The 15,408-nt window shown below is 41.1% G+C and overlaps 2 protein-coding genes and 1 long non-coding RNA gene across 4 annotated transcripts; 2 read left to right on the top strand and 1 right to left on the bottom strand.

Moving 5' to 3' along the window:
- Positions 1-464: 464 nt before the first annotated feature.
- On the top strand, positions 465-4,494 carry LOC101756364 (receptor-like cytoplasmic kinase 185). Of its 2 annotated transcripts, none has more exons than XM_004967752.3 (5): positions 465-776; positions 1,431-1,618; positions 1,821-2,010; positions 2,640-3,031; positions 3,568-4,494. In XM_004967752.3, the coding sequence occupies exons 1-5, from the start codon at positions 677-679 to the stop codon at positions 4,054-4,056; spliced, it is 1,359 nt and encodes a 452-aa protein (XP_004967809.1). In that variant the 5' UTR covers positions 465-676; the 3' UTR covers positions 4,057-4,494. The 2 variants fall into 2 exon arrangements, with proteins under 2 accessions (XP_004967809.1, XP_004967810.1); XM_004967753.3 differs by having other exon boundaries at positions 707-845.
- Positions 4,495-4,953: 459 nt separating this feature from the next.
- Positions 4,954-7,547, top strand: LOC111257424. Its single transcript, XR_002677952.1, has 2 exons — positions 4,954-5,650; positions 6,985-7,547. It is a non-coding gene; the product is annotated as an uncharacterized LOC111257424 (long non-coding RNA).
- Positions 7,524-15,381, bottom strand: LOC101755963 (serine/threonine-protein kinase RUNKEL). Its single transcript, XM_014805313.2, has 10 exons — positions 15,119-15,381; positions 14,838-14,927; positions 14,172-14,224; positions 13,983-14,058; positions 12,998-13,059; positions 12,837-12,915; positions 12,690-12,749; positions 11,006-12,589; positions 9,276-10,145; positions 7,524-9,113 (listed from the first exon to the last, which is right to left on the bottom strand). The coding sequence occupies exons 1-10, from the start codon at positions 15,164-15,166 to the stop codon at positions 7,995-7,997; spliced, it is 4,041 nt and encodes a 1,346-aa protein (XP_014660799.1). The 5' UTR covers positions 15,167-15,381; the 3' UTR covers positions 7,524-7,994.
- Positions 15,382-15,408: the final 27 nt, after the last annotated feature.

The following is a 15,408-nucleotide window of genomic DNA, read 5'->3' as shown; positions in this document are numbered from 1 at the left end:
AATATTTATCCACATATTATTTATAAACTTCTGCAAGTTAAAGAGGAGTTCATATTTATTCATATATACTCCCTTAGTCCTAAATTATTATTCCTAAATTATTATTCGTTTTGACTTTCTATATACTTGTGATATATGTATGTTTAGATACGTAGAAAAACTATGTATCTTAGAAAGATAAAACGAATATTAATTTGGAATGGATGCAGTAAGTAACAACATTTGAACAATTTTGTAGCCAGGAAAGGCCAAGCTTACGGTCCAAAATAAACAACTCTAGAGGGATATGAGTGCAATTTGTCCTGCAAATTAAACCTCTCTATTAATTAACCGTTAGCCGTGCAATTAGTGAGAGTCCCCGACACCCCCATCGATGCTGACTTTTCCGCTTTTACTCCCCACTGTTTTTTGTTTTCCCCTTTCCATCAATTTTTCTTTTTATAATTTCTTTCTCAGAGCAGACTTTTGGCCGCACGCCGCTATCTATCCATCTCCTCTCGTCTCCTTTTCCCTCTCCTTCTGGACGGACCTGGAAAATTGATCCAGTTTTTTGGCAGCTGCAGCAGTCCTTGATTGATATCCCGGCGATTCAAAGCCGCCTCACACGGCGGGTTAGGATTGGGGATTTTCTCTTCTTGTCTCCTCCTACTGGAGGCGTCGAGTCGGGTGATGAGAGATGGGGTTCTTGGCGTGCTTGTGCCGGTGTCCTCAGAACGACGAGGACGACGAGGAGAAGGAGGGGGAGCAGTTCAGGATCAATCACCAAGTCACCTCAGGTGATGGATGATTTCCATGGCTCCCTTTCGTGTGTTTTCGTTTCCTGGTGCACTTTTGGTCTTGTCCTGGTATGTCCAGGCCCTGCTACTGCTACTCATCTACTCTTGTGGTTGTAGCATGCATCTTGTGGAGCTTAACATGTTCTTGATGCCAAAAGGGACGTTTAATTCTACGGGGAAACTTTGGATAAGTCTGGTGATTTGTGAACTCGATAGTCGTTTTGTTTGGTTCTGCACCGTAATCCAATTTGGTTGTTTACTAGTACTTTACGGGGGAGAAGAATTATAGTCAACAATCAAGAACTTTTTTATTCTTTCTGAATAGCAAGTCTACTTTCTTCTCGTAGGCAGCCTCATGGAAAATCCCTTAAGTTGCAACCGAAGTCCAGCTACTTGAAAACTGTTTCTTTACGGGCAACTCCTCTTTTTTTATGTCTACCCCGTGTAATTTCATGAATACTTGAACACAACAGTGTTAACAAGAATGTAAAAAGGCAGGGAAGAACCAAGAACCATAAGAAAATTGTTGTTATCCTTGTTTTATGTTTCCGCTTGTCTTTTTTATCCCCCTAGCTGTATTCTTGTTTCATTGACATTAGATTTATCTTTTGATTTTAAATGGGTTATTGACAGTGAGTTATTCGAAATTTTCAGAAAGTTGCCCGCTGAACACTGGGGGTATTTTACATATGGAAGGATCCCAACCAATCGGCAGACATGATGAAGCAATCATCTTCCCATTACATCAGCTTGCTGATGCTACTAAAAACTTCAGTCAGGATTGTCTTTTGGGAAGAGGAGGGTTTGGTTGTGTGTACAAGGCTACTCTTAGTGATGGGCAGGTCTGTGTTTCTAGTCATGTTTTTCATTGATCTAGTTATGCTGCAAGCCGGCAACAATTTGGCAACAAGATTCCACTGCATACCCAATGATGCTAATATGAATATTTCATTTTGCTGATGGCAATGTGGAACGTTGGAAGTATGATGATCTAATTTGAATTTTGTTCATCTCTAATACTGGTTCAGCATTGTTACATGGCAGGTTGTTGCAGTCAAACAACTTGATCTAAATGGGCTTCAGGGGAACAGAGAATTCCTTGTGGAGGTTCTCATGCTCAACCTCCTGCATCACCCTAATCTAGTCAATTTGTTTGGGTACTGCGTTGATGGTGATCAGCGCTTGCTTGTCTATGAGTATATGCCATTGGGATCTCTAGAAGACCATCTGCATGGTTAGTTTCTTTGGTTTATATTGGAAAAGAATAATATATGCCATTGGGAGCAGCTCAATTTTTTTCCTAGGTGCCATTTGTAATATTGTCAGAACACTGTTAATATAAAAACATTGGGTATTTCATATCATGTCCCTCATCATTTTTTTCCCTTTAAGCATATCTAAGTACTCGAACATGACCAGGTAAACTGTTCTAGCATATGGGAATGCTCCACTAATTCAACTGTCAGTTCTTATCACAAATTAGGAGAGAAAAGCAGAAATGTGACTGAACTTAGTCAAACATGGTAAGATAAACGGTTCTAGTTTACAGAATGCTCTATTAATTTAGCTGTCTATTCAGGAAAGATATCAGAAATGTGGACTGAACTTCAGATTGGAGATCCTACCTAGTTAGAGTTTACCATAACCAACACATTGAATAAAATTTCTAAGGCATTGGCTTCTTAAGGATCCGCCCTGACATGTCATTTACCTTGAAGTCTTTGTATCTGATTTGTTACTTCTGTAATGGTTAGCGTTTGTTTACTACCACTTGTATTACACTTATTCATGAATTTGCTTCACATTTTTTTTGCTACTTACTTGATACCCCATTAAAAAAAATAACTTTGATACTTTCAACAGATCTTGCACCTGATCAAGAACCTTTAGATTGGAAAACACGTATGAAGATAGCTGCGAGTGCAGCTGCTGGTTTGGAATACCTGCATGATGAAGCACATCCTCCAGTCATTTACCGAGATATTAAACCATCAAACATTCTTCTTGGTGAAGGGTATCATGCAAAGCTCTCTGACTTTGGACTTGCTAAGCTTGGCCCGGTCGGTGATAAGACACATGTGACAACCCGTGTCATGGGGACACATGGTTATTGTGCTCCTGAATATTTCTTAACTGGGCAGCTAACAATTAAGTCCGACATCTATAGTTTTGGTGTCGTGTTCCTTGAGCTAATTACAGGGCGAAGACCAAATGACAGCAATCGGCCTCCTGAGGAACAAGATTTAGTTGCATGGGTATGTTTTAACCAATTTTAAAATTCAGTCAAGTGGTCCATGGTCATTTTTGTACAATGAAAATTAAAACACAAATTAAAAGATGTGCCCAAGACAAATTTTTGAATAATCACCAAAAGAATTAGCAAATGATTTAAAGTATAATAACATGTTGTTAGCGTTAGATTGTTTTCTTGATACTTTGGCTATGGTTCATATTTCTTGTTTCCATTTCAGTCTAACAATAAATAAAAATTTAACAATATATGTGTTAGGTGTTGGAGATATCTACAACTTTCAAGGATATTGTATTTGAGAAAAAAAACTTTCAAGTACATTGCCTGGATATTTTTCTGGCTATAAGTAGTTTTCTTAAATTGTCTCATAAATGAACATTTTTTCCTTTTCCAGATTTTTTTCACATTGTCAAACACAGGTATTATGTAGGCCACATAGCGTTTATTGTGTTGCTTGAATTATATGGGCTTCTCTCATTTTCCAATTTGCTGGCACAATGTACATTAACCTCGAGTGTTTTTTTTTCAATCTGTCTACAGGCTCGTCCATTGTTCAAAGATCAAAGGAAATTTTCCAGGATGGCTGATCCTTTGTTGCATGGCCGCTTCCCAAGGAGGGGTTTATACCAGGCCTTGGCTATTGCAGCAATGTGTTTGCAGGAGAAAGCTAAACATCGGCCTCCCATTAGGGAAGTTGCTACTGCTCTCTCTTATTTAGCCTCGCAAACATATGATAGGAACAACACCACTGCTCGTCGTAACCGTGCTGGGCCTTCGACATCAAGGGTTTTGGATGATCAAATGAACCAGGACACCACATTGGCTAGCCAGCAAGAAGTTCAGATGTCAATTCATTGCCAGACAAATCAAGTCGTACCGGAAGTGAAGGAAACTTCCTGGAGTGGTTCACATCGTCCAGGAAGGGGCAGAGTTGCTCCAAATGGCATTGATAGGGAGCGTGCACTTGCAGATGCCAATGTATGGGCTGAGGCTTGGAGGCGCCAAGAGAAGGCAAGCAAAATGTGGTAGCAATCAGAACCTGACTGCAGCCTCTGTATGAGTTTAGATATGTCATGGCAAACATGGTTACTTCGCATACATTTCGAAAGAAAACTATGGACTACAGAAAGGGTTGGTAGAAGAGGATAAGGAATAATGTGCAGTGGAAGTGTAGAACCTCACCAGAGTGAGCGCTTCGAAGATTTCACCGGTGGAGTCTACTGTATCCGGACGTGTCTTACTGCGTACATGGATGTAGTTCTCTTTAGACAGACATTGCATAGATACAGTTGCTGGGGAACTGTGTACATGTAACAACCCCGTAATAGACACAGTAGAGTATGCAACCTTTCTGTAGTTCAGCGGTTTTGGATACATAATGTAGTATCCCCGTATATGTATGAAATGTATGTATCACAGCATATGCATTTTGGATGATCCATTTTAAAGCATCGCTATTTTCTGACACTGTCATGCTCAGATACTGCACATGTGGCATGTGCTGTTCCCTGAATCTTTAGAGGTCCTTAAGAACTGTCATGGAATGGAACTGTTATGGTGAATTCCACTATCATAACTACAGTTAATCGCTGCTGCCGTTATGCAAAATTGCGCTTTGAGTAGTAGCCAAGCGCCACTGCCTGGTACGGTGGTAGTACATTCAGCTTACTGGGTTTTTTTTTCTGAAATTTGTACTGAATTTGTTTTCCCTCTTGCTTGACGCGTATTGGTGTGATTGTGAAGCCCCCATTGTTCCTGACTTCATGATCAAAGTCGTCAAGTTCTCGGGTTGGTAGGGTAAGGAACATGATTAATGAAGGAAAACACAAACACGGTACGCTGCTTGCAAGAAGTTCTGACAAAGCTAGGACGAGATTGTTCCCGGAACGAGGAACGGGATGTGGTTCCAAGTTCTCACTTCTCAGTGACTATGTTCATGATTTCTTGGTCATACAGGAACTTGCTCACAGATATTTACTGGCAACTGGTGGCGCCTCCTTCAGGTTTCATGTCTCTGACCAGCATGTGTATTTCAGAGCTGTAAACTGGAACAACGGCAGCCACTCAAATCACTACGCGTGTAAGCAAATTTGAATCAGGGACAACAGGGGAGAAACTTTGATCACTCGAATCCATGATTACTAGAGAGTAACAAATGCTAGCAGTAGGCATACAAAACGCAAGTTTAACCAAAACTTAGCATGCCACGCATGACTGTCCAGTAGACTCCAAACCAACGAGAAATAACACTTGGGAATTGGTATCCCAGCCTAGCTCACCAAGAACTGCACCAATTATATATACGCACATCGGGCTATCAGAGAGACATAACACTCGGGATCGAATCGACCGACGCCACGGCCAGGCTCGCCTCGCCGTGCTCTCAGAAGTAGCGGCGGCAGCGCGGCGGGGCCTGCAGGAAGGCGATGAACATCAAGGCGACGACGGCGACGAAGGCCAGCGCGATGAGGATGTTCTCGTCGACGGGGAGCAGGCACACCTTCTTCCCCATGCTCTCGCAGCCCTGCTGAACGGCGATCGATGCAGAGAGGGACTCGATCGCAAGCGTGTATCTACTGGCTTCGTTGCAGAAGCATGCGTGGATGCGTCCCTGTTATAGCAGGTGAAGTCTCTTCTCTCTCGCTGGGTCAACTGCTCTGTGAAAGGTTTTTCTTTGGAGTGCGAAAAGGTTTCTCTATTGGAGCTTCGTTGCGGTACATGGAATTGAATTTTTGTGTTTAGGTATTGCATTGTCAATAAGAATTAAGTTTCTCCTCATGGAGTAGGTCAGTACAACTGCTGCAAGTTGCAACATCATCGGTTTGAACTTTGAAGAGATACGGTGCATCCATAGGTCACACAATTTGCATCATCAAGTTGATAGTTTCATGCACTAGTTGTATTTTTTGTAGAGTTCCCAGTTGTGTTTTTTATTCAACTGTAAATCCTTTGATTGATCTACATCTTTATCATCTGGCCTCAGCCTCACCAAACAAGAGTTGTAGATTTTTTCAATGTTTCTCTTGATGACTGATTAAATTAGTAATTAAGAGTTCAGTGATGACTGATTAAATTGATCATGAGCATGAACAACAGAACTGAAATTTAGTGATGTAGAAATCAGAGGTGCGGAAGGGTGGAATGTCAACACCCTATCTTGGGTCGATGACGGCTTCGTGTTAATAGATGCATCCAACATGATGCCGATGGTTACATATTAGCTAAGAAGTCCGGCCAGGATCTATCTATAAAGACAGATTTACAAGACCTCTATCTCTAGAACAACAGCAGCTACAACTCCTGGCCGGTTCCAACTCATGCTATCTGTTACATTGTTTGTTTAACAAGTAAGACCACCGTATGTATGTATGAACGTTCAAATGTTACTTTACGTACAAAAGCACGGACACTCAGTACACTTGGGTGGCATTCTGCGGCTCGTCCAGAAAAGTTAGGCGTCTGTGTAGACTACCGGTCCGGTAGTTGAAATGCTACAGTTACAGAATTGAGTTTTCAATAGGTACCGGACTGCCACCACCTATTGTTGGGTATTTATACTTTTCAAAACTCAATTCTGTAACTGCAGCATTTCAACTGCCAACTCTTCAATTTTTTTTTTGACCAACTACACCATCAAAGGAAAATACTGTTTAAATTGTACAATAATTTTGTGGATGAAAAATTCATGAGCCACAAACAGTGCAGATCCGTAGATAGGTCTTTTTTAATTTTGAAAGATGATAGGTCTATTTACAAGTCGTGACAGATACAGACATACAGTGGATAGAGAGTCTATACTGATCTCCTCGTGGAAATAATGAAGACCACAAGCGTATGATCAGGTCGGCTCCAGGCTCCAGCACAGCCAACCACACGCTGAACCCAACGGTGACGAAACATGAAAACGAAATCTTCATCTTACCCAGCTGACCATTGCCTCATTGGTGCCTTCTGCAGATAAAGAATGGAAACGCAAGCGCAGATTCTGCAAAAGTTTTGCTTTGGAAGGCTGCACAAGTCTTACTGCATTGAACCCTCAAATGCAAAGCAGACAACTAAGCAATCGAGAAAGATTCCACGGAGAACGAAAGGGAAAAAGTTGAAGAAGCTTACGATAATTGACAAAGAATTTGCACAGACTTGTTTGGTTCCGTAGTCCAAAAGTTTAGTTCATGTCACTAGATACTAATTAGGAGTATTAAATATATGTTAATTATAAAACCAATTGCACAGATGAAGGTTAATTCGTGAAACAAATCTATTAAGCCTAATTAGTCCATGATTTGACAATGTGATACTACAGTAAATGTGTGCTAATCATGGATTAATTAGGCTTAATAGATTCGTCTCGCGAATTAGCCTCCATTTGTGCGATTGGTTTTGTAATTAGTCTATGTTAATATATCTAAACATTCGGTGTGACATGTACTAAACTTTAGTCCGTGGAACCAACTTATCACTGTTGTAAAATGTACAGACTAGTACCAAGATTCAGGAGCCAGGGAACTTTTTTAATGTTACATGAAACTCAACAGGCGTTTATCGATGATGTACACATTATGATATTGGACTACAGTATTCTCGCAGAAATTACAGGTGCTACAGAATTACATGGAACTGAAAAGTAATTGCCAACCAAAATTGGCGAGGCAATGAAGGGGTATATGCTTCTTGCCACCTTCCAGATATGGTTAAAAGTGACATATACAGCAGCCCCGAATCGCACATAAATAATAACATAAAACATCCTACACATCAACGAGTGAAGGTACCTATTGGCAATCGTGGCAGAGTGGCAATTGAGATCAACCAGATGGCCACTGATGTAAAATACCTGCACTTGATGAGGTCCTGCCCACTTGCTCAGCGCATGTGCATGGTACATGAAGAGTGAAGGAATGCAAGGGCATCCTATTAAGATCACTTGTAGAATAGCAGCCAGCCTGCCTCCTTGGCCGCGTTGCAGCTCAACCACACCGAGGTAACCGCTGCAGTTCAGCGCCCAAATAAGAAGCAGCATCAGCAAGAAAGTTATCATTGGAACCCTTGAAAGCTGAAACGAGTGCTTCAACTCGCATCAAAGCCGACACTGATATCGACAGGATCATTCCCTGGGCTAGATATTGTCTGCATGAAAAGCCTAGGCCATATAGTAAGCGAGTCAGCCGTAGGCTGCTGTCATGCTTCAGCAAGTCCATGACAGCACTCAATTTAGGAAGATTCGTCAACAAGCCCACTGTTGCCTCTCGAGGTGCTGCCTTGAGCAACAACACCATACAATCTGATGCTAAATCACTTATCTGTGGATCTGAACTGCCAACTAGCTCAAGAAAAATACCCATGTTGCCACCAAAGTCACATATATCCATGACGCAAGTTTGTTGATCAACAGCAATGCTCATGCTGAAGGCACTGTCAACAAGGAGTGCTGGGTTTTGGGAGAGGGCGGCACTTCTGTTGCTGCCAATGCCACGGATAATGAAAGCTCTGCAAAGTTCCAGGGTTGGTTCAAGAAAATCATCCATGTCTTTTGCAGCAACAAACTCAAGTAGGTTCCCTATTCTTCGAACAACTTGAAGCTGAGAAAGAATATGGGTGTCCATCTCAGGAGCAGATGCAAGGGCAAAGCAAAGCTTGACATTGCTTACATTTGTATTTGACAGATCTCCTAGTAAAAATTCAAAGCACTGGGATACTGTTGCTTTGTGCAGAATATCACAGACTTTCACACAATCATGTTCCATTAGCATTACTAGCAGTTTCTGTGCATATATGGGTATGGGATCTTCATCCTCTGCAAAAGAAGGGTACAGCGGCAGAAAATGCTTTTGAGAGATCAATTTCAAATCACTTATTGTTTGCTCGTCAGCAGTTAACGAAGAGTCACTGAAGATCACAATCATCACATCAGAGAGTATCTTCAAACACAGAAATCTGGCATCACCATCTTTATTGCCCTTGTATAAGATGGATAAGCTTGGGATGATACGACTGGTGAATATTTTGTGTTCATTGAGTATAACAGAAGGCTCCTCTGTAGCAGCCTCAAGAACTCGCAACAATGTCATCTGGAAATCATCCCTAGCCTGAAAGTACAACAGGATGCACATAGATTTGTTCAGCAAATAGATTGTGCGGTACAAAACATTGTTAAGCAAGACAGCACCAAAGTTGCAGTTATATGATGAATGCAATCTCCATATACTCTCATCAGGATGTAATATCCATATAGTTCACAAAAACCATACCTGAAACGGTGCCTCCAGAATCTTAATAAGATTTGCCAGCTGAAGCAATACATGACTTGTCATGACTCTGTGCCTGAAGGATGCACTTCCCAGAAGATGAAGAATAACTGGAAACAGATGAATTGTGCTCTTTGGATGAGCTCGCCCAGCTAAAGCAGTAACAGGCCCATGGCGTTTGCCAGCCAGAACCTGCTGTATATCACTGCAGACTGTGTCAAGAATAGCAGGTACCAAAGAAGCGACCAACTGCACAAATGCTTCTGTACATTGATGAATGAAACCCTCCTTCTCCTTTCCCAATCTATCAACCGCTGATATTAATTTTGCATTGCAAAAGAAATGGGGAAGCCATCTTCGACTGTTCTTGCAAAGTAGAGCAACAAACAAAAGGGCTTTCCCACGCAGAACATCAGTTCCCTGTTCTATCAGAGAGATGAGCCCAGGGACCAATTGTTTGTCATCCGATAATGAAAGAATATAGCGGTTCATATTTGTTACAGTCTGACTGTTAACTAATGCTGAATTGAGAATATTAAGACTAATCTGCTGTTCACGTGGATTTCCCTTGATGAGTGTGGATGCAATATCCTTGAATGATATCTTCTCCAGGATTAAATGAATACATGATGGACTGAAGCGAGAGAGGCGAGCCAAACAAGATCCTGCAATGAGCCTTGTACTCTCCTGCTTTCCAGTTGCTTTATAGATGTAGCACAAATGTCCAATCGCATCCTGGGAAGCAAAGCGGGATGTCCATTCTGTTCCTTGGCTACATATGTTATCAATTGTCCGTAAGGCATATAGCTGAGCCAGATCATCTTCGCCCTTTCGCAAGATAGATGACACCAGCGCAATTACAGCACTAGGAACCTGTACAATTACCAACTCCCAAGTAAATCAAAGGTGAACACATTAGAAACTAATGCAAAAGGCTTCTTCTTATGAACACATCAAACTACACGAACTAAAAGATCTATGCAGCTGCTTGATACAATATAACCCTGCGCAGAGGCAGACCACTCATTTATGATCAATATATATGCGATCAAAGAGTTGACCCAAAAAATAATCTCATAAAACCAAGAATTATTGCACTCAGAAGAAATTAGGTTAAACAAGGGCCTAAGCTGATCAGACACATTGTAAAGGTGAGCCGTGATATTGTAAGAGCAAAATGATAATTAATAAATGTATTTTGACATCTATGCATATCATATTATCATACCAACCTATAGATTTGTTCATCATGAAAACTGCAATGAAAATACCATAATATCAATGTATAGTCGAACTAATTTTTCTCTTGGATCAGATGACTACAAAGCTTGTACAGCTTAATAGTATTGAGTTTCTATAGCACACAATAGTTCTGTATTGGTGAACACCAAAAAGGTTACACTTGCACAGAAATGAAGGCAAGAGTCTAAAATTTAAACACGTGCAGTGTACATCCATGCATTTGTTTCGTATGCAAGCAGTACTGCAGTGTGCTTATATGAGCTAACTAGTTAAGATAATTTCAACTCCTAGAAATCTGTGCTTAGGAATATAACCAGTGGGAAAAGCAACGATGCTCCAAAACAGAATCAGTGCCAAGTATTAGATATTCATATCACTCAGTACTTTACCAAGGTATGATATACTACTTGTTTTGACTACATGATATGATATACAATAATTTTGACAAACTAAACCAAAAAAATAACATACTACTTGTTCGGAGTTCTGACCTGCCATGAAGTTGCAGGCCTGTTATCCTTCAAAGGGGATTCTTGGGTATTGATCTCTTTGGTATCTTGATCAGACTGGGTAGAAATGTAAAATAATAACTCTCCTAGTGTTGCCATACAGAATCTCCTGAGTTTATCATGCTTATCCCTCAACCCATCTGATAATGCATTGACAATTCCCGAACTTGCCAGCTCCACATCAAGAGCAGTGGAATAGCGTATCAGCAAACCCATAAGCGAGGCAATTTGGACACGTAAGACCGCAGTTTTTGACAGTCGAAGCATCTTTATAAGAAGCAACATAATTGGGCCATTAGTTATTTTGTTCGCAGCATCTGAGTTCATGCTTAACATCTCTAGGTATCTGATAGTATTTTGTTTTTCTGAAACCTGAAAAGTTCCACTTAAACTCTGAAGTATCTGACTGTTGAATGCATTCAACTGCTCCTGTGGTAACTTAATATAATCGCATGCTGTAAGAGCTTCGAAAGGAAGTGTGGGAACCGTGTCCACAGCTTTATCTGCTTTCCTACTAGGCATAACTGGTTTAACTGCGAGATCTGTTGGATGCCAGAATGCTTCAAAGATGTTAGTTGGCTCAGAACCAGTTGCAGAACATGGAGTTACCTTTGCACGTTGTGCTTTTCGCATACAGATACTAGGTGGAGTGGCCACCACATCCAGGTTATCTGAACAAGAATTCTGCTCAGTTTTCGTCATGATATCAGGCTTAACCAACCCCTCATCTGTAAGCATGTCAACCTGATTTGCCATACAATTCTCTTCATTACCATTAGTGGCTTGAGGCTTTTCATGTGCTGCGGGTCCTGGATGATCAGATCCATCAGTGTCATCAGGCGCATCTCCCTCTGGATTTTCACCAAAATCAAGCTCCATGTCATTATTTTCTATCTTAACTTCAGTCTCATTCTCAGATGTTTCTGCAGGAGGACGCCTGTAGTTTTCCTTGTCCTTTTCCCTTTGCAAATTCAACTTAGCTATGCGAGACATCCTGAGGATATTTACACCTTTGAAACCATCAGCCTTAGGTTTTGCACTATTTCTCTTGCCACTTTGCACATTCTTTACAGGTGTCACGAACCCCTTGGTAGAATTTTCATCCTTCTTCCTAAGGCCATTATGCTCACGGTGCTTGGGTGGTGTCAACTGTCTGGAAGGTTTGTCACCATTTCTCTCAGCTAGGTATGGTGTAGCAGAAAGTTCAATCATGTTGTCAAAAGCAGGCTGAGGTGGTAAAGGAATCATCGCTATACTTGTTCTCCAAAAGTTGTGCTCACACAATTCAGACCACTGTAATCTTTCTGCCGGATCTTTCATGAGTAAGCAATCAATTAGATTTTGTAAAGACCTTGATGGATTATCAGGTAAAGGTGGAGTAGGATCCGAAATTATAGATTTGACTAACTGTGTAAATTCTCTACCCACAAAAGGGGGCCTTCCTGTATAGCATTCATACAAAACACAACCAAGTGCCCAGAAATCAGAAGCATATGAGTGGACTCCTCCCTCTCGAAATAATTCAGGAGCCATATAGCATGGTGTTCCCTTCATGGGTTGTGGCACCTACAAGCCAGTAGAGATTAAGGCCAGGGAAAGAAAATCAAACTGATATAAAAAAACATGAGCAAAGGAAACTCTGTATTAAAAGTAAATGAAAGCCTACATCTCCAGGATTGGTTTTCTCAATGTCTTTTAAGCGCCTTGCTAATCCAAAATCGCACAGCTAGAACAAGAAAGTGAAAAAAATAGTTAACACCGTTGGTTATGTGATAGTGGAACAAATTAATTTTGTTGTGGCCCACTTAAGTACCTTCATGCATCCAAATTCATCAAGTAGAATGTTTGATGGCTTCAGATCACAATATATAATTCCTTGAGAATGCAAGAACCTATCAAACATGTTCCCAATAAATCAAAGTTCACCGATTATACGAAGTAAATTGCGATACAAGGTTACCAAAAGAACTTTACTGAAGAGCTTTGACGAGATCGTAAGCCAGGTCATGAATAGAACTTTCAGGAAGCTTCTTATCCTGCATGGAAACATAATCTATTATGAAGAACAGTACATAAAGGCAAGGAAAACAGTGACAGTGGGGTAAATTTTGTCTTTAAACAATTAGCATACAATACAAGTTCCATATATGTATTCACAAAGATGGATCTTGGCAACACAAGTACGAGAAAGAACCTTATGGGTTACTCTTGTTTTCTCAAGGCCAAAATGTAAATAACCAAATAGCAATAAACATGCCTTGAAACAGGCTTGTGTACCAAAGGAACAGAAAAAATTACTTAAAAAGGTCAGACAGGATGGTTTGATATGCACCTGGGGCACATCAGGATTAAAACATAAAAGTGGCTGACAATATTATCGTACCTCAGTTTAATCACATTGAAAGCCACATACATGGATGATTGTTCTACCATTTTCTAAAGCCAAAGTGCTCTAATTTGTAGTTCCTAATTTCAACAGTTTAGCTTGACTACTACTCCCCACTGTTTAAATATATGACATTTAGGATAAGCTAATCAGTTCATTTCAGAATTAATTAGCTTGCCCTGAATGTCATATATTTAAAAACGGAGGGAGTACTATCTTGAAGCACCCAACTACAAGTAGCAAGTGCAAATCAATAACATAATTTTTTCTACTTGAAAGTTGATATGCAAGCTACAACATAATGTTTCGTGTGGAATTTATACCTAATAAAAAGAAAATTCTTGTGCATCCATGTAAGACGCATCTCCTTATGATCTGATGAATGGCTCTTGAAATAATTTTTCCAAGTTAGTTAACTCTAGCATATCTGCATACATTGATGTGTATAGCCTATACTTGCTAAGTTACACAAATTGGTTACAAATTTTTAAGCATACAGATACATGGCATGCATTGTATATCCTTTAGAACTAGAGAAAACTAGATGCAGAAAGTAATAGACGAGCAAGATACCTGCTCAAGCAAGCCCTTCAGGTCTCCACCAACGCAATACTCCAACACTAACCAGAAATGTGCAGAGGTCTCATACCTAGGAAGACAAGTAGAATATAAGTATGGTATGTAAAGAAACAATGATATTCTCAAACAATGATATTCTCAAACAATGATACCTAGGACAATGGGAGTGCCTAAGAACCTTACCAGGAGTAAAATTTCAGGACATTGGCATGGTCTAAAGAATGGAGCATCCGGACCTGCAAAGATAAGTTTAAAAGCACAATTAGTACAAAGGAGCAGAACTTGACAAAGAAACAAGTACAGGTATCCCTTAAGTCTGCTCAATAGTTGTACAATCATGCTCCCAGAAATGAGTTCTCAATCTAAAACTAAAGCATGGTAATATGATCTCCTGACCAGAAACAATTACTACATTTCTGAACCTTCACTGTTAGTGCTTGACCAAAGGGGCATCCCCAGCAAAACAGGTGACAAAAATGTATTATTCCTCATAAACAAGAAACAGGTATGCTCTATATCATATAGAACAGCAGCAGCAGCATAAGCAAGTGCAAACTGTATTACAGTATTAGTGACTTACTACAGCATATCTTCCATGGGCATTCTATCTGTAACTAGCCACTGGAAATATAAAATCAATAAGCCTAACTGTCAGCAATTTAAGGTTTGGCAAGCGCTCCAAAATATATAGTTCTGCATAGGCAACAACACCTAACCAAATCCTTATATATAGCTATAAACAGGCTAAACCATGCCCTCGAGAAAAATTAACAGTCTACAACCACAGAAACCGAAGATCTAGCGATTCAACCATGGTGATTCACGATGCAAGCGGGGGAGCAAGCTCACCTCGTTGAGGACCTTGGAGCGCTGCGATTTGTCCACGCTCTTGACGGCGAAGTACTCGATGGTCTTCTTCTTCCGCCCCTTATACACCGTCTTCGCTCCGCACAGCCACAAGCACCGAATCGCACAACCGACCATGAAAAAAACACCAAAAAATCAGAAATCGGTCGCGCAGGAACCTGGGCCGTCCCGATCCTGGCGGATCCAGCGCAGGAGCCGGGAGGGAGGAGCGGAACTGAAACCCTCAGGAGCGGAGCGGGGGAGGGAAAGTGAGGGAGGATTACCGAGTGCTTGCCGCGGCCGATGGCCTCGTAGACGTGGAAGTTGTTCATGGCGGAGGAGTAGGAGAAGGAGGCGGAGGCGGGGCTCCCCCTCCCGCCGGTCGCCGCCGGTGAGGTTGATTAGGGTTTTTTGAGATTCGGGGGGCGAAGCGGTGGAAGAAATGGGGAGAGGAAGAAGGGATGGGGAGTGCGTGAGAGAGTGGGCGGGATTTTGAATTGAGATGGCCGCTCGCTCGGCTAGTTTTGGCCTTTGGGCTGGCCGATGCGGAGGCGCTCCTCCTGTTAATCTTTTT

Source organism: Setaria italica, chromosome V, assembly GCF_000263155.2.
Source record: "Setaria italica strain Yugu1 chromosome V, Setaria_italica_v2.0, whole genome shotgun sequence".
NCBI lineage: Eukaryota > Viridiplantae > Streptophyta > Magnoliopsida > Poales > Poaceae > Setaria > Setaria italica.
This window is presented reverse-complemented; position numbering and strand designations above follow the sequence as displayed.